Source organism: Macrosteles quadrilineatus, unplaced genomic scaffold, assembly GCF_028750875.1.
Source record: "Macrosteles quadrilineatus isolate MER2022 unplaced genomic scaffold, UCM_ALF_1.0 Scaffold_2__2_contigs__length_208266976, whole genome shotgun sequence".
Taxonomy (NCBI): Eukaryota; Metazoa; Arthropoda; class Insecta; order Hemiptera; family Cicadellidae; genus Macrosteles; species Macrosteles quadrilineatus.
Window position 1 is genome coordinate 177189498 of NW_026542595.1, and position 21625 is coordinate 177211122.

At 37.0% G+C, this 21625-nt stretch overlaps 1 protein-coding gene across 1 annotated transcript in view; it reads left to right on the forward strand.

The window, feature by feature from the left end:
* The window catches only part of LOC128987322 (E3 ubiquitin-protein ligase HECTD1-like), a 101535-nt gene that overhangs the window by 19625 nt on the left and 60285 nt on the right, over window positions 1-21625 (forward strand). Inside the window, exons 3-11 of the mRNA XM_054408103.1 lie at window positions 10525-10672; window positions 11540-11774; window positions 13649-13920; window positions 18038-18153; window positions 18648-18763; window positions 19036-19094; window positions 19730-19947; window positions 20258-20374; window positions 20904-21086. Coding sequence (XP_054264078.1) covers window positions 10533-10672; window positions 11540-11774; window positions 13649-13920; window positions 18038-18153; window positions 18648-18763; window positions 19036-19094; window positions 19730-19947; window positions 20258-20374; window positions 20904-21086 — 1456 coding nt within the window. The 5' untranslated portion in view covers window positions 10525-10532. The remainder of the gene's footprint in view (window positions 1-10524; window positions 10673-11539; window positions 11775-13648; window positions 13921-18037; window positions 18154-18647; window positions 18764-19035; window positions 19095-19729; window positions 19948-20257; window positions 20375-20903; window positions 21087-21625) is intronic.

A 21625-nucleotide genomic window follows, 5' to 3' on the forward strand; every position in this document is an offset into this window, starting at 1 on the left:
ATATTTTACTCGTTGTTAAGGTAATTGTTGAACTTCCCCTCGGTAGTGAATGTACCTACTTCTTCTTTAAACGACTCGACGTCATCATTTGACGTAACTGCCAGGTATATGTCAGCTCAATTAGAGTGGGTGCCTTGTTTGGTAATGTGGGTGTGTTGTGTAGTCCTTGACTATGTGCTCTCTGTGACGCACCGCAAATAAATAAACACGACTGAACAACGCAAACTTTGCCAAATAACGCAATATATGAGTAAATATGTACGAAGCTACCAATAAATGCACACATACTATCAAATATGCGTTAAAGTTCAGACAAAGTTCTCAAAACACTATAAAATCAAGCACAACAAATCCAAAGTACGCACACTTCAGTTTAAATACCCATGAAAACGGCCAAAATACAAACAAAAACCACCAATAAATGCCGAAAGTGGCAAAATGAGCATAAACACTACCAATATTCGTAAAACACAAAGTATGCTCTATCTAACAGCTTGCTGAAGTGCGCACAACTCCAACAAATACAGCACGTATTTGCAAACGTGCACAGACACAAAGCACATTATAAATCCGCCAAAATTGCGCACAACCATAAACTAAGCACAATATGGCCAAGGCGCACAAGAACTACCCAAGTACGCAGACGCACGTGCGGGTAAGATTATTGGTGTGATGAAATCAGGTCACGTCGTGGTCGAAATTTAAATGTGAGTGTGAGAACAGCTGGTTAGAGAGAGAGAGAGCGCGCGCTAGGTTGGTTTGATGGTACTTGAAGGGAGTTGGGTTAACTTTATTAGCAGCAATGTACCTACTTCATTTCAGTTGGTTGTGACGTGTGCGTTTCCATTTTTTACAAATATTTGCTTACTTTCCAGGTTCATAAAAAAACACAGTTTAGGATATGGGTTTAAATTTATAATCTTTATTGTGGAGGGAAACGTTCAACTTAATTGCAACAGTCTCGTAGAATAAGCCAAGAGTGTACTTCATCCCATACGATTGTACATGATGCAACGTGTGTTTGCCAATGCAGAGCAAGTTGCCAATATGCACCGTGTTGGCGCGTTGTAGTTACAATTCAGTGTTTTGTTAGTTTAATATTATACAACTGTTGCTGTTGGTTTATCTACAGTCTACAGGAAAAACTAGCGTTATTTTTTCGAGCTACCTTTAGTGGGTGGGCATTAATTGCGCCAACTGACCTGAGTCAGGTAGTCGGGTCTTTCTGAATTGCGCCAACTACTCCAGTCGGGTCGCCGGAATTTTACCCCCCTGGAATTTTACCCCCTGGGCAAAGCTGACGTCACTATGACGTAGTAACCTGAGTGGCCAAAAGTTTGTTCGCGGCCGGAATTTTACCCCCGCGGATTTGGAAGTCTAATGAAAATAGTCAGAGCGTGATTAATTAGATTAGCGATAAAAACCGGAATTTTACCCCCTGTCCATATAACTAGCGTTTAGGCAACTGATGATGTACGGGCCGGATTTTTACCCCCGGATTTTTACCCCCCGGAATTTTACCCCCTGGCTGATTTTAGAAATTGAATGATTGATTTTTTTATTTCTGTTTTTAATTAATTGTAAACATTTCATTATTTAGTAGCCTACCTTTATTTATTTATTTTGTAATCTCAACTAAGTAAACAGAATTCGCTGTTTTATTTTGATCATGTTAACCAACAGTTGGCTTCAAAGATCGAATCCTGACACTCGAATCTCAAAATTAATATTAAAACCCTGTTCGATTAGTTAATGTTACATATAAATTAAGATAGGCTACTTAATAATAAAATGTTTACCATTAAATTAAATGTGAATGACGATAATTAATCATTCTCACTAATTTATATCTGGCCAGGGGGTAAAATTCCGGGGGGTAAAAATCCGGGGGGTAAAATTCCGGGGGTATTCCGGGGGTAAAAATCCGGGCCGTACATTCTAGGTTTTTATAATTTGATGTGTTCTGATTAAACTCACAACCGTGAAAATATATGTTTAATTCCGCGTTTAATCCATCGAGCTGATGTCGCGAAACTCAAAAGTTCGCGGCCGGAATTTTACCCCCTGGTTTGTGACGTCACGTTTGCCCAGGGGGTAAAATTCCAGGGGGATAAAAATCCGCTACCCCCTCCAGTCTACCCCAGAGAGCCACTTGATAAGTTTATTAACTGCGCCAAGTGGTGACCCTCTTTGACTTTATAATAGAGTAGTTTAGGTTATGTCAAGCTGGGTAGGATGACATGTAAACAGGGTTACTCTTTCTGCCGGCAACTCACCCCTACCTGGCTTGAGCTTGGCGCAATTAAGGAACTCTTTGGCGCAATTGATGCGCGACAATCCTTAGTATCCGCCGTCCAATAGCTGATGAACGATAGCCATTGCTATGTTCGTAGTCTACAGGATTAGTAAGCATAATTTTGTGATACGAGCAACTCTTCGTTATTACAATTTCAGTCGTATAGTAGCTGATGATGACTATTGCTATTGCTATTGCTATGCAGACTACAACCTATGCAAACGCAATTCTGTGACACATCCCGAGACCCCTCGTTATTGCGGGTTCCGTTGTCCAATAATAGATAATAGATCTTAGTATTGATATTCTTGTATCTTCTGTCTACAGGATAGGTCCCTAAACTTAGCTCCTTCCTGAGCTCATCAATGCTGTCTCCGATCTCCAATATGCCGTGGCAATTTGTTTGTTTTGCTCGGCCACCGTCGTGTATTCAGCAGGAAGTACGGTCGTCAGTGCATCCTATGATAATTGCCAGTCCATTACCGTTACGGCACGACACGGCACGGACACGGCACGGCGCGGTATCGTTGACCGTCGCACTCGCAGCGCTGAGGTGAAACTGTACTTTCACTATACCCCCCTCCACTGCACTGGCAATGTAACATCCGAGACATGGCGACGTCTTATGGCTTTGACAGGAGTTCATTACTATATTATGTGGTTTCTACCAATACAAAAAATGGAGACTTTGTGTAAAATTGGGGAACGGGAGAGAAAAGTGCGTTCGAATGACTGGCTAGCAACACAACAAAAGTATACTTTTTAAATACTTATGTATCTGCGAAGTGCATCTGTATCTGTCTCACGAGGTATTTTATACGTGTAGCCCACGTAAAACATATCCGTCCCTTTACAGCTGAAAATGTAAAACCTCTAGGCTTCACGAATTAAGACATTTATACTATAACTGGGCTTTAATTGAACAAATTGTTTGTGCAAAATGAAAGGAATATTATGCTGTTCTAGCCATATTCAAAGGGTGTAGAGGTTGTCATGTAAAACACATCACACAATTGTGTGCCGCAAACGAGGAAGTAAACACTAGGAAGTATTCCCATTCCCACAAACTATGTGCGAACCAAAATCTGCTATTGAAGTTCAAAACAAGAGCCACTCTAGTTACAAAATTGTAGCTGAAAATGTGGGCAATCGAGTTGAAAAGTGGATCCAATAAACAACGTTGACTGGCTTTCCCCAACTTTCCAATTAAGTTAAACAAACGTTGTACGTCAGTGAAGCGATTAATTTGAACGGAAACTCTTGTTTGGTTAACGTTTAATACTTGCTAGTTTTTTTATCGGTTACATTTTGGGAAGGCCATATTTATGTCTCACATAGTTGAAAATGTTGTATATGTTTTTTCTGTTAAGTTTAAAGTTATGTTTAATGACGGGGATTCGTATTCAGTATTGGGAGAGAACTAAATAAGAATTTAATTGATTAGAATTTTATGTCTTGGGACTTTTTAACTTATAGCATTAGAGGTATTTAAAACACCACTCGATATGTCTTCACAACTGGGATTTTTGTAAGACGAGAACTATTCTATTACTTTCATGAGAAGGGACTAAGATGAACAGAGATGTGAAAGGGAAGGTCTACGATTGGTGATGTAAAGTAAGGATGTAAACAACAGAGAAAAGTAAGTAATGTACGCTCTTCTATCAGTGACCATTTAGATGTTAAGGTAACCACTACTGTATAACCATGTATAGATGAATCTATGGTAATATTGCGGCTTCAACGCTTAGCACACTTCCTGTAAACAATTTATAACATAAAGCTTTTCTCGCAATTTGATAGGAGGGTGATGGGGGACGAGTGGAACCAGCCAACCCCCTCTTGGAGTGGTTTATGGGGTGGTTGGGTTTCAAGTGATTGCTTAGACATTGAGCAATGAAACTTGAATCTTACCCTCCACCGGAAGTAAAACCTTAGGGTGCTGCTGAAAGGGTTAAACAAATAGAAACACTACATCCAGGCAAAATGTAGATTCTATAGCGCTGTGTCACCTATGTAGTAGCGCCAAACGTTTTGTTAACTTGTGGTTTTTGTTTCTTTAGGCCATACTTCTTATATTCTTACGTAGGTAATTTGTAGGATTGAGACAACGACGTTTCCCCAAAGTCTAACTAAGTGTCAGTCCTTTTTATATCAGACTTAAAAGTTAGTTGGCTGATGTCTGTCAGGAATTCATTGTGTTCTTGAGAAACCCCTTAAAGATTGCTGAGTGTTTACCATCCTCTTGATTAAATTGTGGTGTAAAAAATATAATTTAGTTAATCTGTACATTCTATCGCCATTTAAAAGCCAGGTGAAACACGTTGGACCATTTTGACACGAAACTACACAATACTTATAGCCTACAAAATACTTCCAAATAACCAAAGACATAAAGTTAATGACTAACCCTACAAGTTGTTAAGGTTGTAAAGCATTATTGTAAACACCCTGTAGTAGACGTAGTGTTACTATACCATGGTTGACGGTTGGTAGGAGAGGTAGGAGGTTTGGAATATTTCAACATATCGACACCACAATATTGTGTCGCGTCTCCTAGGCAACTTCCAGGTTCGATATCATCGTGCTAATCAAAGCATCACTTGTGTATCTAACCACCATGACGTGCAACTCGTCCGCCAGCAGTAGTGTTACTATACCATGGTTGACTGTTGGTAGGAGAGGTAGGAGGTTTGGAATATTTCAACATATCGACACCACAATATTGTGTCGCGTCTCCTAGGCAACTTCCAGGTTCGATATCATCGTGCTAATCAAAGCATCACTTGTGTATCTAACCACCATGACGTGCAACTCGTCCGCCAGCAGTAGTGTTACTATACCATGGTTGACTGTTGGTAGGAGAGGTAGGAGGTTTGGAATATTTCAACATATCGACACCACAATATTGTGTCGCGTCTCCTAGGCAACTTCCAGGTTCGATATCATCGTGCTAATCAAAGCATCACTTGTGTATCTAACCTCCATGTCGTGCAACTCGTCCGCCAGCAGTAGTGTTACTATACCATGGTTGACTGTTGGTAGGAGAGGTAGGAGGTTTGGAATATTTCAACATATCGACACCACAATATTGTGTCGCGTCTCCTAGGCAACTTCCAGGTTCGATATCATCGTGCTAATCAAAGCATCACTTGTGTATCTAACCACCATGACGTGCAACTCGTCCGCCAGCAGTAGTGTTACTATACCATGGTTGACTGTTGGTAGGAGAGGTAGGAGGTTTGGAATATTTCAACATATCGACACCACAATATTGTGTCGCGTCTCCTAGGCAACTTCCAGGTTCGATAACATCGTGCTAATCAAAGCATCACTTGTGTATCTAACCACCATGAAGTGCAACTCGTCCGCCAGCAGTAGTGTTACTATACCATGGTTGACTGTTGGTAGGAGAGGTAGGAGGTTTGGAATATTTCAACATATCGACATCACAATATTGTGTCGCGTCTCCCAGGCAACTTCCAGGTTCGATATCATCGTGCTAATCAAAGCATCACTTGTGTATCTAACCTCCATGTCGTGCAACTCGTCCGCCAGCAGTAGTGTTACTATACCATGGTTGACGGTTGGTAGGAGAGGTAGGAGGTTTGGAATATTTCAACATATCGACACCACAATATTGTGTCGCGTCTCCCAGGCAACTTCCAGGTTCGATATCATCGTGCTAATCAAAGCATCCACTTGTGTATCTAACCACCATGACGTGCAACTCGTCCGCCAGCAGTAGTGTTGTGATTTTGATAGTATACTGTGTACGATTTACATTTCATTCGGGTTTAGTTCCCGTCAATATACGCAGTATAGCATACAATAAAAAGGGTTTTACATCATCTATGGTTTTATTTCATTTGCTTTTGAACTTCAATTAAACCACGTTTCTAGGTTTTCATACCTAGTTATTGAGAATTTTTTATTTGACGTGTATAAGAATTTCCGGTGGTTTTAACACTATTTGGAAAAACATTGGCTGCAGACTTGCTGCTACGGGTTATTTGTAATACCTTTTGTCAGTTAAATGTTCAGGCGTTTACTACCAGCGGCGTTGTACAACGAATTGTTCACAAAACGCGTTGTCACATCGATAGTGTTCGGTGGACGGCAACACGGCAGTGGCGCGACGCTCTATTGAACTCTGAAGGTCGAACTGTGATCGATTATGCATCCGTCGTCCACCTTCCACCATACTCTACTCTCTAGTAGCGAGCGTGTCACACGTAAATTATTGTAAATATCATGTAAATAAACACGTCACGAAAGTTACAAGGCAATATTATTGGTAAAACTGTCATAAATGATCACACACTATTGGTCAGGTCACGTGTGCATGATTGCACAAAAACAACCTTTGTTGACAGAACGACACATTTAAATAACCACACTAAACCAAACATCAGAGAACAGAACGTCACATATTATAGATAGATGCTCACACTAGTCACACTATAACAAATATTAGTAGAAAGTCTTATACTAAAACAAACATCAGGCAGTCAAATGAAGTTTGTTCATCAAAACATCAAACTTCTGTTTGGTCGCTACTGAATGTTGTTGAAGTAAAGAATAAGTTATATTATTAAGATAACCTACCTTACCTGTCTTCCTGAATACTGCAATGCTTCGTAAATAAAGTGGCAAACCCGTATTACAATAACATTACCGTAATTCGAATTCCTTTGATCTGATAATTAAAATGCTGCATGATTAAACTTTCAATATTAAAATCAAGAAAATATTATAGAAATCAATTGGAAATTAAATACAATTAAAATGTACTCTTAAGAAGGTAAAATGGCACATCAAATCATCAATACGTTATTCATGCTGATGATGATATTCCTTCATCATAGAGTCATGATTCATATTGATGATTTCATTTTGGTAATTTCGCATGTGCATGTAACTTAACTTGCGATAGTGGTATTAGGCTGAAAATGGTTGTGTTTAGTGACGATAACGTGATGTGACTAATTATACCGTACTTGTCGAGGATTGGCGTTGGAAATTAGAAATTACCCAGCGCTTCGATGATGAAATCATGAGCAATCATCAATCATCATCAATGAGTGAAACAAGTGGTTGAAGTTACTCTGGTATGGTACAGTTACAGTTATTAGGCATACAGTACTGCTCTTGTTGCTGTTGCTGTAACTGTTACTTGTGGTGATGATTGTCAATGCTATGAAACTTGATGATGTTTAGACACATTAGTTTTTACCTAAGGGTGAACTAAACCTGTAGAGTATTTAACATAATAAATCATAAACATAATTGTATACATTGAAGCAAAACTAACTAGTGACTAATGGTTGTGGAGCAGCCGATTTTACAATTTAATATCGTAACTAGTGTACCTGTTGCTCGAATTCGAGCAATTGCGAAGCATTACAGGCGTTATTTTAAAACGAATAACAGTCATAATTTCCGATGACTTTATAAATGAAATGAAAAATCATTTATTTACACAGGCAAAGTTAGGGCCTCATGGCCCTTTCTTACACCTAACCTGTACTTTAAAACATAGTATAAATATTTTAACATAATCAGCTTGAATACAATAAAACAAAACAGAAATCATAGATACAGAAACTTTTATAAAAAATCAGTAAATTTTAAAAATACTTACAGACACTCACTCAGACATACATAAGAGTCGACTCAAGATTATGGAAATACTCAAGATGTACATAGCAGTTAGATATAATAAAAAATGTTTGTAAATATCTTATCTTTTTTCAAAAGCTGACCTTGTTTTTTAGTGTTTTCTACAAATTTTCCCCACTCAGCCGCATTAGATTGTCTATAATAAGGATTATAAATGGAAAAATAAACATTATTTCTATTTCTTCTACTGTACTTGGTTGTGTTCTATAACTTTCCTGTTTCTATTGTTTGCAAATCGGCTCTTTCAATTATTGCTCAAGAAATGTAGCACAGTGTTAATTCAGTTTTTTGTTTTTAGTATATCAAATTGTCCAGTATTTCTCACTTTTTTCACCAACCAAGTATCGTCTACTACAGATGCAATACGCCAAATAATATCGTCTACGTGCAATCTCCAAGAAGTGGTAAAAAAGGCAGAAACCAACCCATACAATAGATATAAGCTTTGACTATTAATAGTCAAGTTAACTCCATAAGAAATAATTGTAAGAGTTACTGTGATATTAGGATTTTCCACTGATTTGGTAATAGAACATTATATTGTAAAACATGGCACGATTCAGAAGAAAATCAATTTTAAAATCAGAAAAAAACCATTGCAAATACTTTATTTTGACAGATTTAGTAAATCACAATTTAAATATTAACAGCTGTTTCATTAAAAAATAGTGTAAATGTATGCATATGGTCGTGATGTAAACAAATCTGAAGAGGGGACTTTAAAGGCCTTTTGGGGCAGAGCCCCAAGGGAATTTACCTTGTTTCTCTTTTGATGGCTCATCTGCAGACTAAGACCTTTATTTAGAGACCCCTACCAAGTTTCTACGCCCAGCCGTTCTCTGAAATTAGCTGTGATAAAAACCCGTTTTTCCTCCATAAGAATAACATGGGATGGGAATTTAAAGGCCACTGGGGCAGAGCCCCAAGGGAATTTACCACGTTTCTCTTTTGATGGCTCATCTACAGACCAAGACCTTTTTTTAGAGACCCCTACCAAGTTTCTACGCCCAGCCGTTCTCTCAAATTAGCTGTCACAAAGAAAAACAGTTTCAAATTAATATATAGATTTTTTCAATTATTTCGTTTGCGTGTTCTGTAACTGATTTGTGTTCAAGGATTAAGCCGTTTAGTTTTATTGGTCCGTGAATTACTATTTGTGAATTATTGTAATGTTTGTATGTGTATCTATCGGATTAGCCTGCTAAACGTGTTTTGCTTCAACTACAGCTGGAAGTAATTAATTTTGTCAGTCGTTACGGTCGAATAGCGGAATACAAGGCGAAGGCACTCTCTCTCTTCCAAATTTACAATCGTGGTCTCGTGGTGTCAAATATTAGTGTGTTGGCAACATCCATAGGTTGGCAGCGCTGTAGAAACTTGAAACAGCTGTGCCACGTAACAGAATGCGCATGCGTCGAACACAGCTGTTTCGCAGTTTCTTCTTCTTGTTTTGTTGACCTTCACTCCTTACTTCTTCCGTTTCGTGTGTTTGTCTTCGTCCTGTATTACAAGTTTCAACGTAACGTTGCCAGATTGCAAAAGTGTGCGTAGTATGAATCTCTGAGATCACGTGTGACGCATTCGTTCGGGAACATTCCTATTTGAAGACCGTCCAAAATCCAAAATGTTTTCGTGTTCGTATCGTCTGTTTTGGTGAATCAGTTGTTGTTGCTGGTCGTTGTGTAGAGGTTATCTAGTAGGCCTAAATCATGAGTCGTGAATTAATATTGTTTGGTATCAAGGCCTAGTTGTTTCCATTACCATTGCCATTGAATTTGGATAGTGAAAGGGTGAAAGTAAGTAGACTTCTCATATTAATGTGAAGTAAGTCTTATTCTACGTGCAGTGGGTTCAAGTGAGGCTATGAGAATCTCCTGTTTTTTTTAAGTGAATTGAGTAGGCTAATATTAAAAATATAGGCAGGCTAACCAAGTTATTGCAGAGTTCCTATACGTTCATATTCTTTGGTTGGCTAACAATAGTAAACCAAATAGGCCCTAAGCCTATCAACACACTCTTCATAAACTGCCAAAACTATAGGCCTATTTCCTTAATTTATTCAGCATTGCCTCCAGGATTGATTTAAGACAGTATAAAAATAGGTTCACGTACCTTAAGTCGTCATCCTTGAATAGTCTTTCAAGCGAATAGTTTTAAATCTGACGCTTCATTTTCAAGCCTTGTCGGCTAACTGAAGATTATTGGAACATGATGTCCTCATCAAAATACACAAAGAAAACAACACCCACAAATTCATTAAATTACAGAAAGATATGCGCCCGGCCATAACACACACGACTCAACTAGGCTACCTAGTCATATAGATGAGCTTGGATTTTTTTAGGTACTCTTTTTATTAACCTAAATTAGATCTAGTTTTATAAACAAGAGTGTATATAGGTAGTACCGGTACGCTTATCAAAAGTAGGGTAGTCCAAGTCATTCATTATACTATTGTTGTAATCACCTAAATTAATTGTGGTTTTATATAAGACTTACGATGGAGTAACTTACAATATCTACATTTGTATGATTGTGTGTTACAGAGTCAGCCATGGCGGAGGTGGACCCAGAGACTCTGCTGGAGTGGCTCAAGATGGGTCAGGGAGATGAGAGGGACATGCAGCTGATTGCTCTAGAGCAGCTGTGTATGTTGCTGCTCATGTCGGACAATGTCGACCGCTGCTTTGAAAGGTGATTAATATTTGCATTAGACCCGTTTAAAAGTTGACTATTTGTACAGTTAAGTCCCAGCATCTAGTGATCTGGAACTTTCAATAATCGGTATCGAACTTAAGGACTACAAAAATTTTGGAATTCTGTTTTTACGCAACATATTAGTAAGTTCGTCAAAGGCTGAAGTGATGGGCTCAGTAGTGAGCTGTCAGAAGACTGTCCAATGATTTACTTAAGATGTTTAGTAAACCCGAATCGCCAAAGCACCAAAAGTGCAATATTAGTGAGTGTCTATTGTAGCCTACTTGTGTTTTACTCCCCCCTACAAAAGATGAGTTTGCGATGCAGAAAATATTAGCCTAGTAGGCCTACCTTAGCTATGAACTCCACCCCATTATATACCGCAACATTGATTTTGTTTTATTTTTCTCATGATGAGACATAGAAAATATTTAGCCAGACGTGTTTGGATCTACAAATCGGCTTTAGGTAAGCCACTGCAATTCATTTTAACCTTAAGTACCGGTACTAATATGTGTTGCTAAGCTGGTGGGAGGGCCCACCTTAAATTACCTTTAGGTGATCTTCCCTCGTTAGTCTTGGGTGGAAATTGATGGCACTTAATAACTTTAAATAGGGATTGCACACAACACATGCTGGTTCATACACTAGTATTGAGATGGACACAAATTGTATTTTTTATTTTTAGGCTATAGGCCTTTAGTGAAATATAGAAATATTGTGGTCAAAGATAAAAAGACAAACGTAGAATTTACATGACCAACCAGAAATAAATATGAATTATGAGATAATGCATATTTTCTACCACAAATGTTAGGATATACTTTACAAGCAATAGCAAAGACACTGTGAATGATTCTTCAGCTGTCCACCACGTTCGTTCCTGCCGGCCTTGTGTCAGATCTTCCTGGACGAATGTGCGCCAGACAACGTACTGGAGGTGACAGCTCGTGCCATCACATACTACCTGGACGTGAGTGCAGAGTGCACTCGGCGCATCGTAGCTATGGACGGCGCAGTCAAGGCCATCTGCAATAGGCTGGTGGTCGCCGAGGTGGCGTCTCGCACTAGCCGAGATCTAGCAGAGCAGTGTATAAAGGTGAAGTTTGTAGAAAATATTAAAAAATTTCAGTTGACATTTGTTTGGGTCTGAAATATTTCTTTGGAGTCTCATAAAATCTTCATACATCTGTGATTTTATGAAATCAGCAACCCAATTACTCAATTCTTCATATGCTTTAACCGAGTACAATGTATTTAGGCCTAACACAATTTTCAAGGTTTGAATATTTAAAAAATAATAGCCACATTGATTAATTGTCAATTCAATTCAATTCAAATTCTCTTTATTCATTCACAGTACAAGTTTTTATACAATGAATAGCGTCAAATAAATATTAAGATGAATTATGCTTTACTTATCGCTAAAACAATCATTATCTTTTCAAAACAAATTTTAAGCTTAAGAATAATAAACAAAACAAAATTAAATCAAATCATCTTTCTAAACTATCATCTATGATTTCTCTTGAATTCCAAAATTCATCCAAAGAATACAAAGACAATGAAAGGAGATAATTTTTCAATCTTTTTTTTAAAAACGTCAAAACGTTTTTCCTCTATTATAACTTTAGGTAAATTAAATAAGAATTTTATGCCAATGAAACTACATTTCTTCTCAAAAAACTTTAATTTATGTCGTTCAACCTGCCTAGTATGCCTTAATTTATAGTGTCGAATATTTGTACTATTAGTTTGGAGGTTTAATTTTTTTACATGTAATATAGTTTCATAAATATACAAGTCATAGACTGTCATAACACCTAATTTAGAAAAAAATGGTTTCATTGATTGGCGTTTATTTTTAATTTTGAAAATAATTCGGAGTGCTTTTTTTTGATGATGAAGAATTTTATCCAAATTTTTCTGGGTAGTTCCTCCATAAATTGCTATACCATAGGATATGTGAGAATTTATTAATGCAAAGTATATGGTTTTTAAAGTATCAATATCACACACCCTTGACATTTGTTGCAGGGCGTATCTACCTTTTGACATTTTATCAATTACATGCTCAACATGCAAATCCCAATTTAGGTTTTGATCCAATATCAATCCGAGAAATTTCGTGTACTCCACTTGACTCAAGTTTGAATTATCAAGGTAAATATTCGGGTTCAATTTACATCTTGATTGTTTTGTGGAGAATGATACAAAATTTGATTTACTGTAATTTATTAGGAGATTTTTGCTACTTGAGAAATCATTAATTGATAAAAGATTTAGAAAAGATTTCAGTTCGACTTCCTCTTGGGAATTGCCTGTAACTGTGATGTTGGTGTCATCAGCATAAAGACACACTGAACTTCCTCCATCGACAGCTAGTGGGAACCCCCTCATATAACAAAGAAATAAAAGAGGGCCCAAAATAGATCCCTGGGGGACACCATATTTAATATTTTTGTATTCAGAGTAAACATTTTGAGTATAAGAGTATTTATTATTTGGATGGCAGAAATTATGCTGTATTTGGACACATTGTTGCCTTCCTTGCAAGTATGAACTGAACCACTTAAGCTCTTTATTATTTATATTTAAGCCGTGAAGAATTTCTATCAATTTCTTATGTGAAACAGAGTCAAATGCTTTTGAAAAGTCGAGAAAAATTCCAATTACCTTCTCATTTCTGTCAATGGAGTCAATTATTGATTTAATAAAATCGATACCAGCAGTTATCGTAGATTTTCCCTGTCGGAAGCCATGTTGCTCGGGATCCAACAATTTGTTTGATTCAAGGAAGGTTAAAAGCTGGTTATATACTACTTTTTGTCACCTTTGTATGTACCTAAGTGTTGGTTTTCTCTGACAAAAACTTTTTCAGACTCTCGATAGACTTAAACAAAGTCAAGAGGTGTAAAAAGACCTTGAAATAAATGCTTGTGCTTTAGTCAATGTCAATTTTATCTGCTACAGGTGCTGGAGTTGATATGTTCCCGTGAGGCAGGCGCAGTGTTTGAAGCAGGCGGCTTAGCCTGCGTGTTGTCCTTCATTCGCGACTACGCGTCTCGCGTACACAAAGATACGCTACACTCTGCGATGACCGTGGTGTCACGGTTATGTACCAAGATGGAGCCAGCGGACCCCACATTACCCGCCTGTGTACAGGCTCTCTCTACACTACTGCGGCATGAAGATACACACGTAGCGGACGGAGCGCTCAGGTGCTTTGCTTCACTGTCGGACAGGTCAGTTTGTGTGTAAACTTGCCTGATTATTATGGTTTTTTTAAATCATTGATAGTATCTTTCAATCATGTGGTTCAGCCCCATCATTTGTATTATTATTATTTGTAACTAAAACAAAATTACCACTTTAAAGACCCGTAAGTCCCACATTATCTGTCAAAATCAATTGTCAACGATACATTTTACTTTCTTATTTAATATCTCATTCAATGTAAATAAGATTTAAAAATTTGTATTTCTCTTAACACTCTACTTATACTTATTGGTTGATTTTCCTACAAGAATCACCGATACAACTAAAACTGCAATAGATAATGTTTTTACAAATTTAGATAGCAGCTGTTATAAAATTACGGGTATTAATACACAACTTTCGGACCATGATGGCCAAATAATTGAAGTTTTTACTAATACGAAAAATAGCCTGAATAATTCTTCTGTTTATTTTGAACATAAAAGAAATTTTAATGATAAAAACGTCGAACAATTTATATCTGCTTTACAACATGAGTCATGGCTTAATCTTTATTTATGTCCTGTGGAATGCAAGTATGATGTTTTTTATGAAATATTTATGCATTATTTTAATACATTCTTTCCATCAACTCTCTCAAGACAACATACTAACTGTAAGTGGATTCCTAATGAACTGAAGTTGGAAAGACAAAATATTATTAATCTTAACAAAGCGGCTAGAGAGTTAAATTGCAAAAAGTTGTTACATGAGGCTAGAGAAACAAATAAGCAGTTTAGAAAGAAATTGTTTTCTTCAAAAAAACAGTATTATAAAAGAAAAATTGGTAGTTCTGACAATGTTAATAAGGCAACTTGGAAGATTGTGAACTCTGAAGTAGGAGCCAAAACTATTAATAATCATAATATAAACCTAGTAGTAAATGATTATGTATGTTCTGACCCTTCCCTGGTCTGTGGCCAATTCATAAATTATTTTGCTGATATTGTAAAAGAAACTGAAACTTTCAATAATATAAATACATTCCAAAAAAATGTTGATGACACACTGCATCCTGTACTTCCTTTAGATAAAAGGAGCTTTAAATTTAGCTTTGTTGATGAGAGCGACATTGATAAAATTATTAAAAGTCTAAAAAATTCCTGTAGTGCTGGCTACGATGGTATTCCTGTGGTTCTTTTTAAAAAAGCGAAATCAGTCCTACTTAAACCAATAACTCATCTCATTAACTCATCTTTGATATCAGGAATTTTCCCTAACAAACTCAAAATAACAAAATTAAAACCGCTATTCAAAAAAGGAAACAGACAAACAGTATCAAACTATAGACCGATTGCTTTGCTGCCTTCAATTTCAAAAATCTATGAAAAGGTTGTTTATAACCAACTGGTATGCTTCTTTGAAAATAATGGTACATTTGATGACTGCCAACATGGATTCCGAAGTGGCAGATCTGTCATAACAGCTGCCACAGCTTTCATTGAATCCATCGTTGATAGCTTAGAGAGTAAATCTAAAGTGGTAGGGTTGTTCATGGACCTCAGTAAAGCTTTTGATTCAATTTCTCATGAGTTGTTGCTTTCAAAGCTCAGTAGTAGTGGACTAAATAGTACTGCTTTGAACTGGTTCAAGTCATATCTTTTTGATAGGAAACAATACGTAGAACTGAGTCACTGTAATAACAAAAATTATAAAATTTCTTACAATTCTTGTACTCGGGAAGTAAAATATGGGGTGCCCCAAGGATCGATCCTAGGCCCTCTTTTATTCATCTTTTATTTGAGAAATTTTCCTCAACTCAGTGATTTTAGCAAGCTTTGCCTATATGCTGATGATGCAAATTTAAAAATAGCCGCAGGAACCTATGCTGAACTTGAAGCCAAGGCCAATTCTGATATATTATTACTTAACAGTTTTTTTAATTCGAATAATTTGCGTTTGAACACAGATAAAACTAATTTTATGTGTTTCCAAGCAGGAAAAACTAAACCGCAAAATCTGCCAAAAATTGTAGTTAATAACAACATAATTCAAAATAAAGACCACATTAAATTCTTGGGATTAGAAATTGATGAAAATTTGAAGTGGAATCATCATATTGATCAGTTACTTTCTAAAATTTCATCTGGCCTTTATGCACTAACAAGATTAAAACCCCTATGTGAAAAGGAAACTTTAAAAATTATATATTTTTTGTACATACATTCAATCATATCATTTGGAGTTTCACTTTATGGTGCAGCAAAAAAGAAAAAATTAAAATCAATTCTAAAAAAGCAAAAGAAAGCTATTAGAATTTTGTGCAATTTAAAACGCAGAACTTCAGTCAAAGAATATTTTAAAACTGAGAATATTATGACTGTTTATGGAATGTATGTCTATGAAACAGTATTATCAGTAAAGGACAGATTTAATGAATTACAACTTATTGGAGACTATCACAATTACTTCACTAGAAATCGAGAAAACCTGGCCACAAGCTCACATACTCTGCAACTTTTTACGAAGACACCTAAATATGCCGGTTCCAAATTTTATAATAAACTTCCTAAAGAAATCAAATTAGAAACTTCCAAAAATAAATTTAAATCAAAATTGAAAAAGTTTCTTATCAACAAGGCTATGTACTCCTTTGAAGAGTTTTAGTTCTTTAAGTTATTAATTGCTCTGTTTCATATCAATTGAAACTTTTGGTTTTAAAATAATTTTATCTATATTTTTAATTTTGATATTTTCATGTATAAACTTTCATATTGCACTGCTTGTTTTAATTTATTTGATCTGAAAAGCTATTAATATTGATGGTATGTTATTATGCCATGCATGATAATGATGAGTATTTTAGTTAGTTAGTTTTATTAAATTACTCTTGACGCCATTCCTGTATCTATGTATTGTACTTTAATGAATAAAGTTATATGAAATGAAATGAAATGAAATAAAGTTATATAACTACAGGGTGTCTAGTAGTCGGGAAAGTCGGGAATTAGTATTGAATTTCAAAATGGTCTTGAAAAGTCGGGATTTAGTCTTAAATTTGATTTCAAAGTCGGGAATTTTTATGATTTTACCGCGATCGTCGTCTTCCATTTACGTAACCGCGAAAGCCAATGATGATTGTCCTCACGGCCTCGGGAAATGTTCACGATTATGCCGCGATAGTGGACGACGATGATGACGTTTCCGAAACCACGGGAGACGACGATGACCTTTCCGTGACCGCGGGAGATGACGATGACGTTTCCGTGACCGTGGGAGACGACGATGATATCTGCTCGGCCGCGGGAAATGTCCATGATTTTGTCGCGATCGCGGACGACGACGATGACGTTTCTGTGACCGCGGGAGATGACAATAACGTTTCTGTGACCGCGGGAGATGACGAGGACGTTTCCATGACCGCGGGAGTCGACGATGATATCATTGATATCTGCTCGGCCGCGGGAAATATTCATGAGTTTGTCGTGATCGCGGACGACGACGATTACGTTTCCGTGACCGCGGGAGACGAAGATGAGGTTTCCGTGACCGCGGGAGACGACGATGATGTATACACGGTCGCGGGAAATGTTCATGATTTTGCCGTGATCGCGGACGACGACGATCACGTTTTTGTAACCGCTGCAGTCAATGATGATGGTTAAACGTAGAGTACGCGGAAGATTTCATGTAAAAAAAACCAAATTTGCTAGTTAGAATTTTTTATTGCTGCATTATTTCTTTACTTGAAAACACCACATTATCATAATACTACTTTATGACAAAGACAAAGAGTTGGTAGGTGTAGTATTATTTAGAAAATTTGGTTAAGCTATAAAAATTGGTATCGGTATCAAGAATCTAGAATCGATACATTTTGGTATCAACACCCACTAATTGTGGAAAAAACTAGTCTTGAAATATCTGGGATTAGTCTTGAAAAGTCTGGAATTAGTCTTGAATTTTATAATGGAAATAAACTAGACACCCTGTAACTACCTAGTTGTTAGAATTGATCAGAAACTAGGGAATTGTGTAACCTATTTTTTTCTGAAATGGTTTTAAATCCATCATACCAAACAGTTATGCCACAGCCTTACAAAATCATAATACTTAAGATGTACATAGCATTTTAGCTCAACTGTAATTTCCCGTGATTTGCAGGTTTACAAGACGAGGAGTAGACCCTGCGCCACTTGCTGAGCATGGTCTAGTCTCGGAGTTGTTGACTCGTCTGTCCAACGCCGCAGGGCCTTCGCAGACAACTGTGTCAGGACCAAGTGAGTATTGACAGTGAGAGTAGGAGCAATAAATAATAATAAAAAGAGATTGTCATTGATGGGATGTTCCTTGTATAGCTCAAATAGCCTAGTTTGTGTGACTTATTTAAGTGATAGTATGGGACTTAGTGGATGTAGCCGTTTTCATAGTCTGATGATTGGTTGGTCAAAGGTTAGGAACAAAGATCTTGTAGGTCGTAGCGTTAACTATTAATGGAACGAGACATTCCATCCCCACCGCTATGTTAAAGTTGTCGCAAATTTTTTAACCAAAATTAACGTTCCGTTGAGCCTCTAATAGAGTACTATAAATTACTAATTTCTGACGAACACAGGAAATCTTTTACCAAGACAAATTGATAGGAGGGTTTAGCATATATATAGGGAATATATTATATTAGAAAATACTTTTTTTCCCAAAGCAAACACTACGACCACATGGACTTTTCTTAATATTGTACATTTCCAGGGTTGTTAATGGTGTAATGATACAGGTACTCCTGGAGCCAACACAAGTACCAACACGACGGAGACTAAGTCTCCAGCATCAGTGTCCACCATCATCAGTCTGTTGTCAACACTGTGTCGTGGATCCCCCAGCATAACACATGTGAGTAGGCAAATCACCACACAATCAAAATAACAATCCCGCTCGCCGGGTCAAGAAAGTTCTGTTTCATCCCTTCAACATTAAAGAAACCTATACTGAACAATTTTTGACATTTCATGTTAATATAGTTCTTTAAACCTTAAATTATTATAAAATTATTTTCTGAATACATAATTAGGTTTGTTGTTTGTAAAGAAGTGTTGGTTAAAGTACAGTTTAGTTCATTGCAAGTAGTCAAGTCAAGTTAAAGTAAATCTGCTTATATTTTACAGGATTTGCTCAGGTCAGAGTTGCCTGATGCTATTGAGAAGGCCTTAAAAGGAGATGAAAGGTAAGAATATGGCATTGGTCAAAACTTGATTGGGAATAATGATTTACTATCATACTAATTTTATATTAAAATATAAATCAATCTACAGCCTGTAGAAAGATAGAAGTTGTACTTTCATGAAAATATATTTTACATGTGTTATTTTTGTGGCTTTGCAATTAATTTGATTTACCAAATAATGGTGTTATGAAGCAATATCTTAATTACCAATTAATATTGAAAAAGGTTTGTATACCTGCTTATGGAAATTCGCAGTTTGTTGCAACGCACCTGGTGTTGGGATCGCCTTGGTGTTAAGGTGGGATCGCCTTGGTGTTAAGGTTGAGAGCTACAGCTATCCCCTCCACACGACGTCAAGCGTTCGTTGTGTGAACCAAATCAACGGATTTGTTTTGACCATGAAAATATTACCACCCATTAAAATTTGACCTGATACAACATAATAGGCTAGATCTACTGGTCTGGTCTACGAAGTGATCCAAAGATAGTAATAAACCTTTACATTTAAAGTTACATGGGCAATGCAATGTTGAAAAATAAGAATATTTAATGTGATTTGGAAGGCGGTCAGTCTCAAAATGGTCTTAGCTGGCTTATCAGTCAAAATACTGAACTATTTCCCTATGTTTTATTAGGTGTGTGTTAGACACTATGAGGTTGGTAGACCTGCTGCTGGTGTTGCTGTTTGAGGGCCGCAAAGCCCTGTCTCGAGGAGCCAGTGGAGGGGGAGCTAGTGGTCAGTTGCTGCCCAGACTGCGTAGGATGGACTCTGCAGGGGAGAAGACTCATCGTCAGCTCATCGACTGTATCCGCAGCAAAGACACCGACGCACTCATCGAGGCTATTGACACAGGTTAGTTTACAATTTCTCTCTTGAATTTTATTATCCTGAATATTTAACCATTTCATGCAACAACAAAACCTTATTGGTCCAGCCCACAGTGGATATTAGAGCTTGTACTGTAAATACTTTGGGCAGTTTATTGGAATTTGTTGCTGAATTAAGTTTTCATCATAGCTCAGTGATGCTAATTCATCGACATCTTGTGGGTTTCCTTAAAATATAACCAATATGATTTAAGCTCTTTAACCTGTAAATTAAAGTATTCTTCAATCAACCTTATAGAATGTGTTAGAAGTTAGCTAATTAAACTTGTTTACAGGAATTGAAGTTAATTTCATGGATGATGTGGGTCAAACTCTGCTCAACTGGGCTTCAGCTTTCGGCACCCAGGAGATGGTGGAGTTCCTCTGTGAGCGAGGCGCTGATGTCAACAAAGGTAAGGAGATACTGTATCTCCTCTGTATTAGAAAAAATCTTAGTCCACTCTTACACCAGACACAGTGTAAATTTTCATTGTAGATGGTTTTTAACCAAGAAGATGGTAGAGAAGTAATTGATTATTGGTTTTAGACCACAAGACCCATTATATATTTAGATTTCAAACAGGTTTTTATACCCTAAAGTTTCCCACAATTGAGTAAGTATAGGGTTCACTGAGTTTGGCAAGGGAACCTACAGTCTCCTGTACCAATACATTTTCATTTGTCTTATAAAAGACTTTTTCTATTTTCACCCTTTATAGTGGAGAAAATAAATTCTCTTAGGACTTCTGAGATTAAATTGAATAATATGATTCTGATAGCCATGATTTTAGTATAGGCAGATTTCTCTTGTATATTTATATCTGTACAATCCTTTTCCACTCCTTGATGGGTCCACATTATCCCTTTCATTTCCAGACTCCTCATTATTATCCTCTTACTCAGTCAAACACAATGGAAACCATCTAACTGTCGCATACTCAGGCCAGCGGTCGTCGTCGCTGCACTACGCCGCGTGTTTCGGCCGCCCAGCCATAGCCAAGGTGTTGTTGCGCCACGGGGCGAACCCTGACCTCCGAGACGAAGACGGCAAGACTCCTCTCGACAAAGCCAGAGAGAGGGTGGACGAAGGGCATCGAGAGGTAGCCGCCATCTTGCAATCCCCTGGTGAGTCTGAACTTGTAAGAGACTGGAGACTTTTTAGATCAAGACAATGATGAAATGTATATTTACCTAGAGTGGCATCAACAAAATTTCACTACACAATCATGGTTGTATAGACCACTGATGTGTACTTTTCAGTGTTAGAAACAAAATCAATTCACTGGTAACACAGTCTCGACTAACGCAAACTAGTCATTTGTTGTCAGAAGACTTCTTTAACTATAAAAACTTTATTCTCACGTTAACCTCTTGTACGCTACTGGCATAGAAGAAAAAAAGAAATTAAAAAGCAGGTGTTAAAATAGTAAGAAATTGTTTTATAGGATAAAAGCATAATAATTTGAAATTAAACTAGCTAGCAAATACAATATTAGTTGGCGAAATAGTTGACTTTAATTTTTTTTTCAAGCTTATTCCTAAAATATAGCCTAAAATAAGACACATTGGAAAAAAAATTTTAAATTGTATCCTCACTCATCTTCCAATCCGGGCCTCCAACTTATCTGTTTGACTGAAGCTCATATAAAAGTACGGTCTTTTGG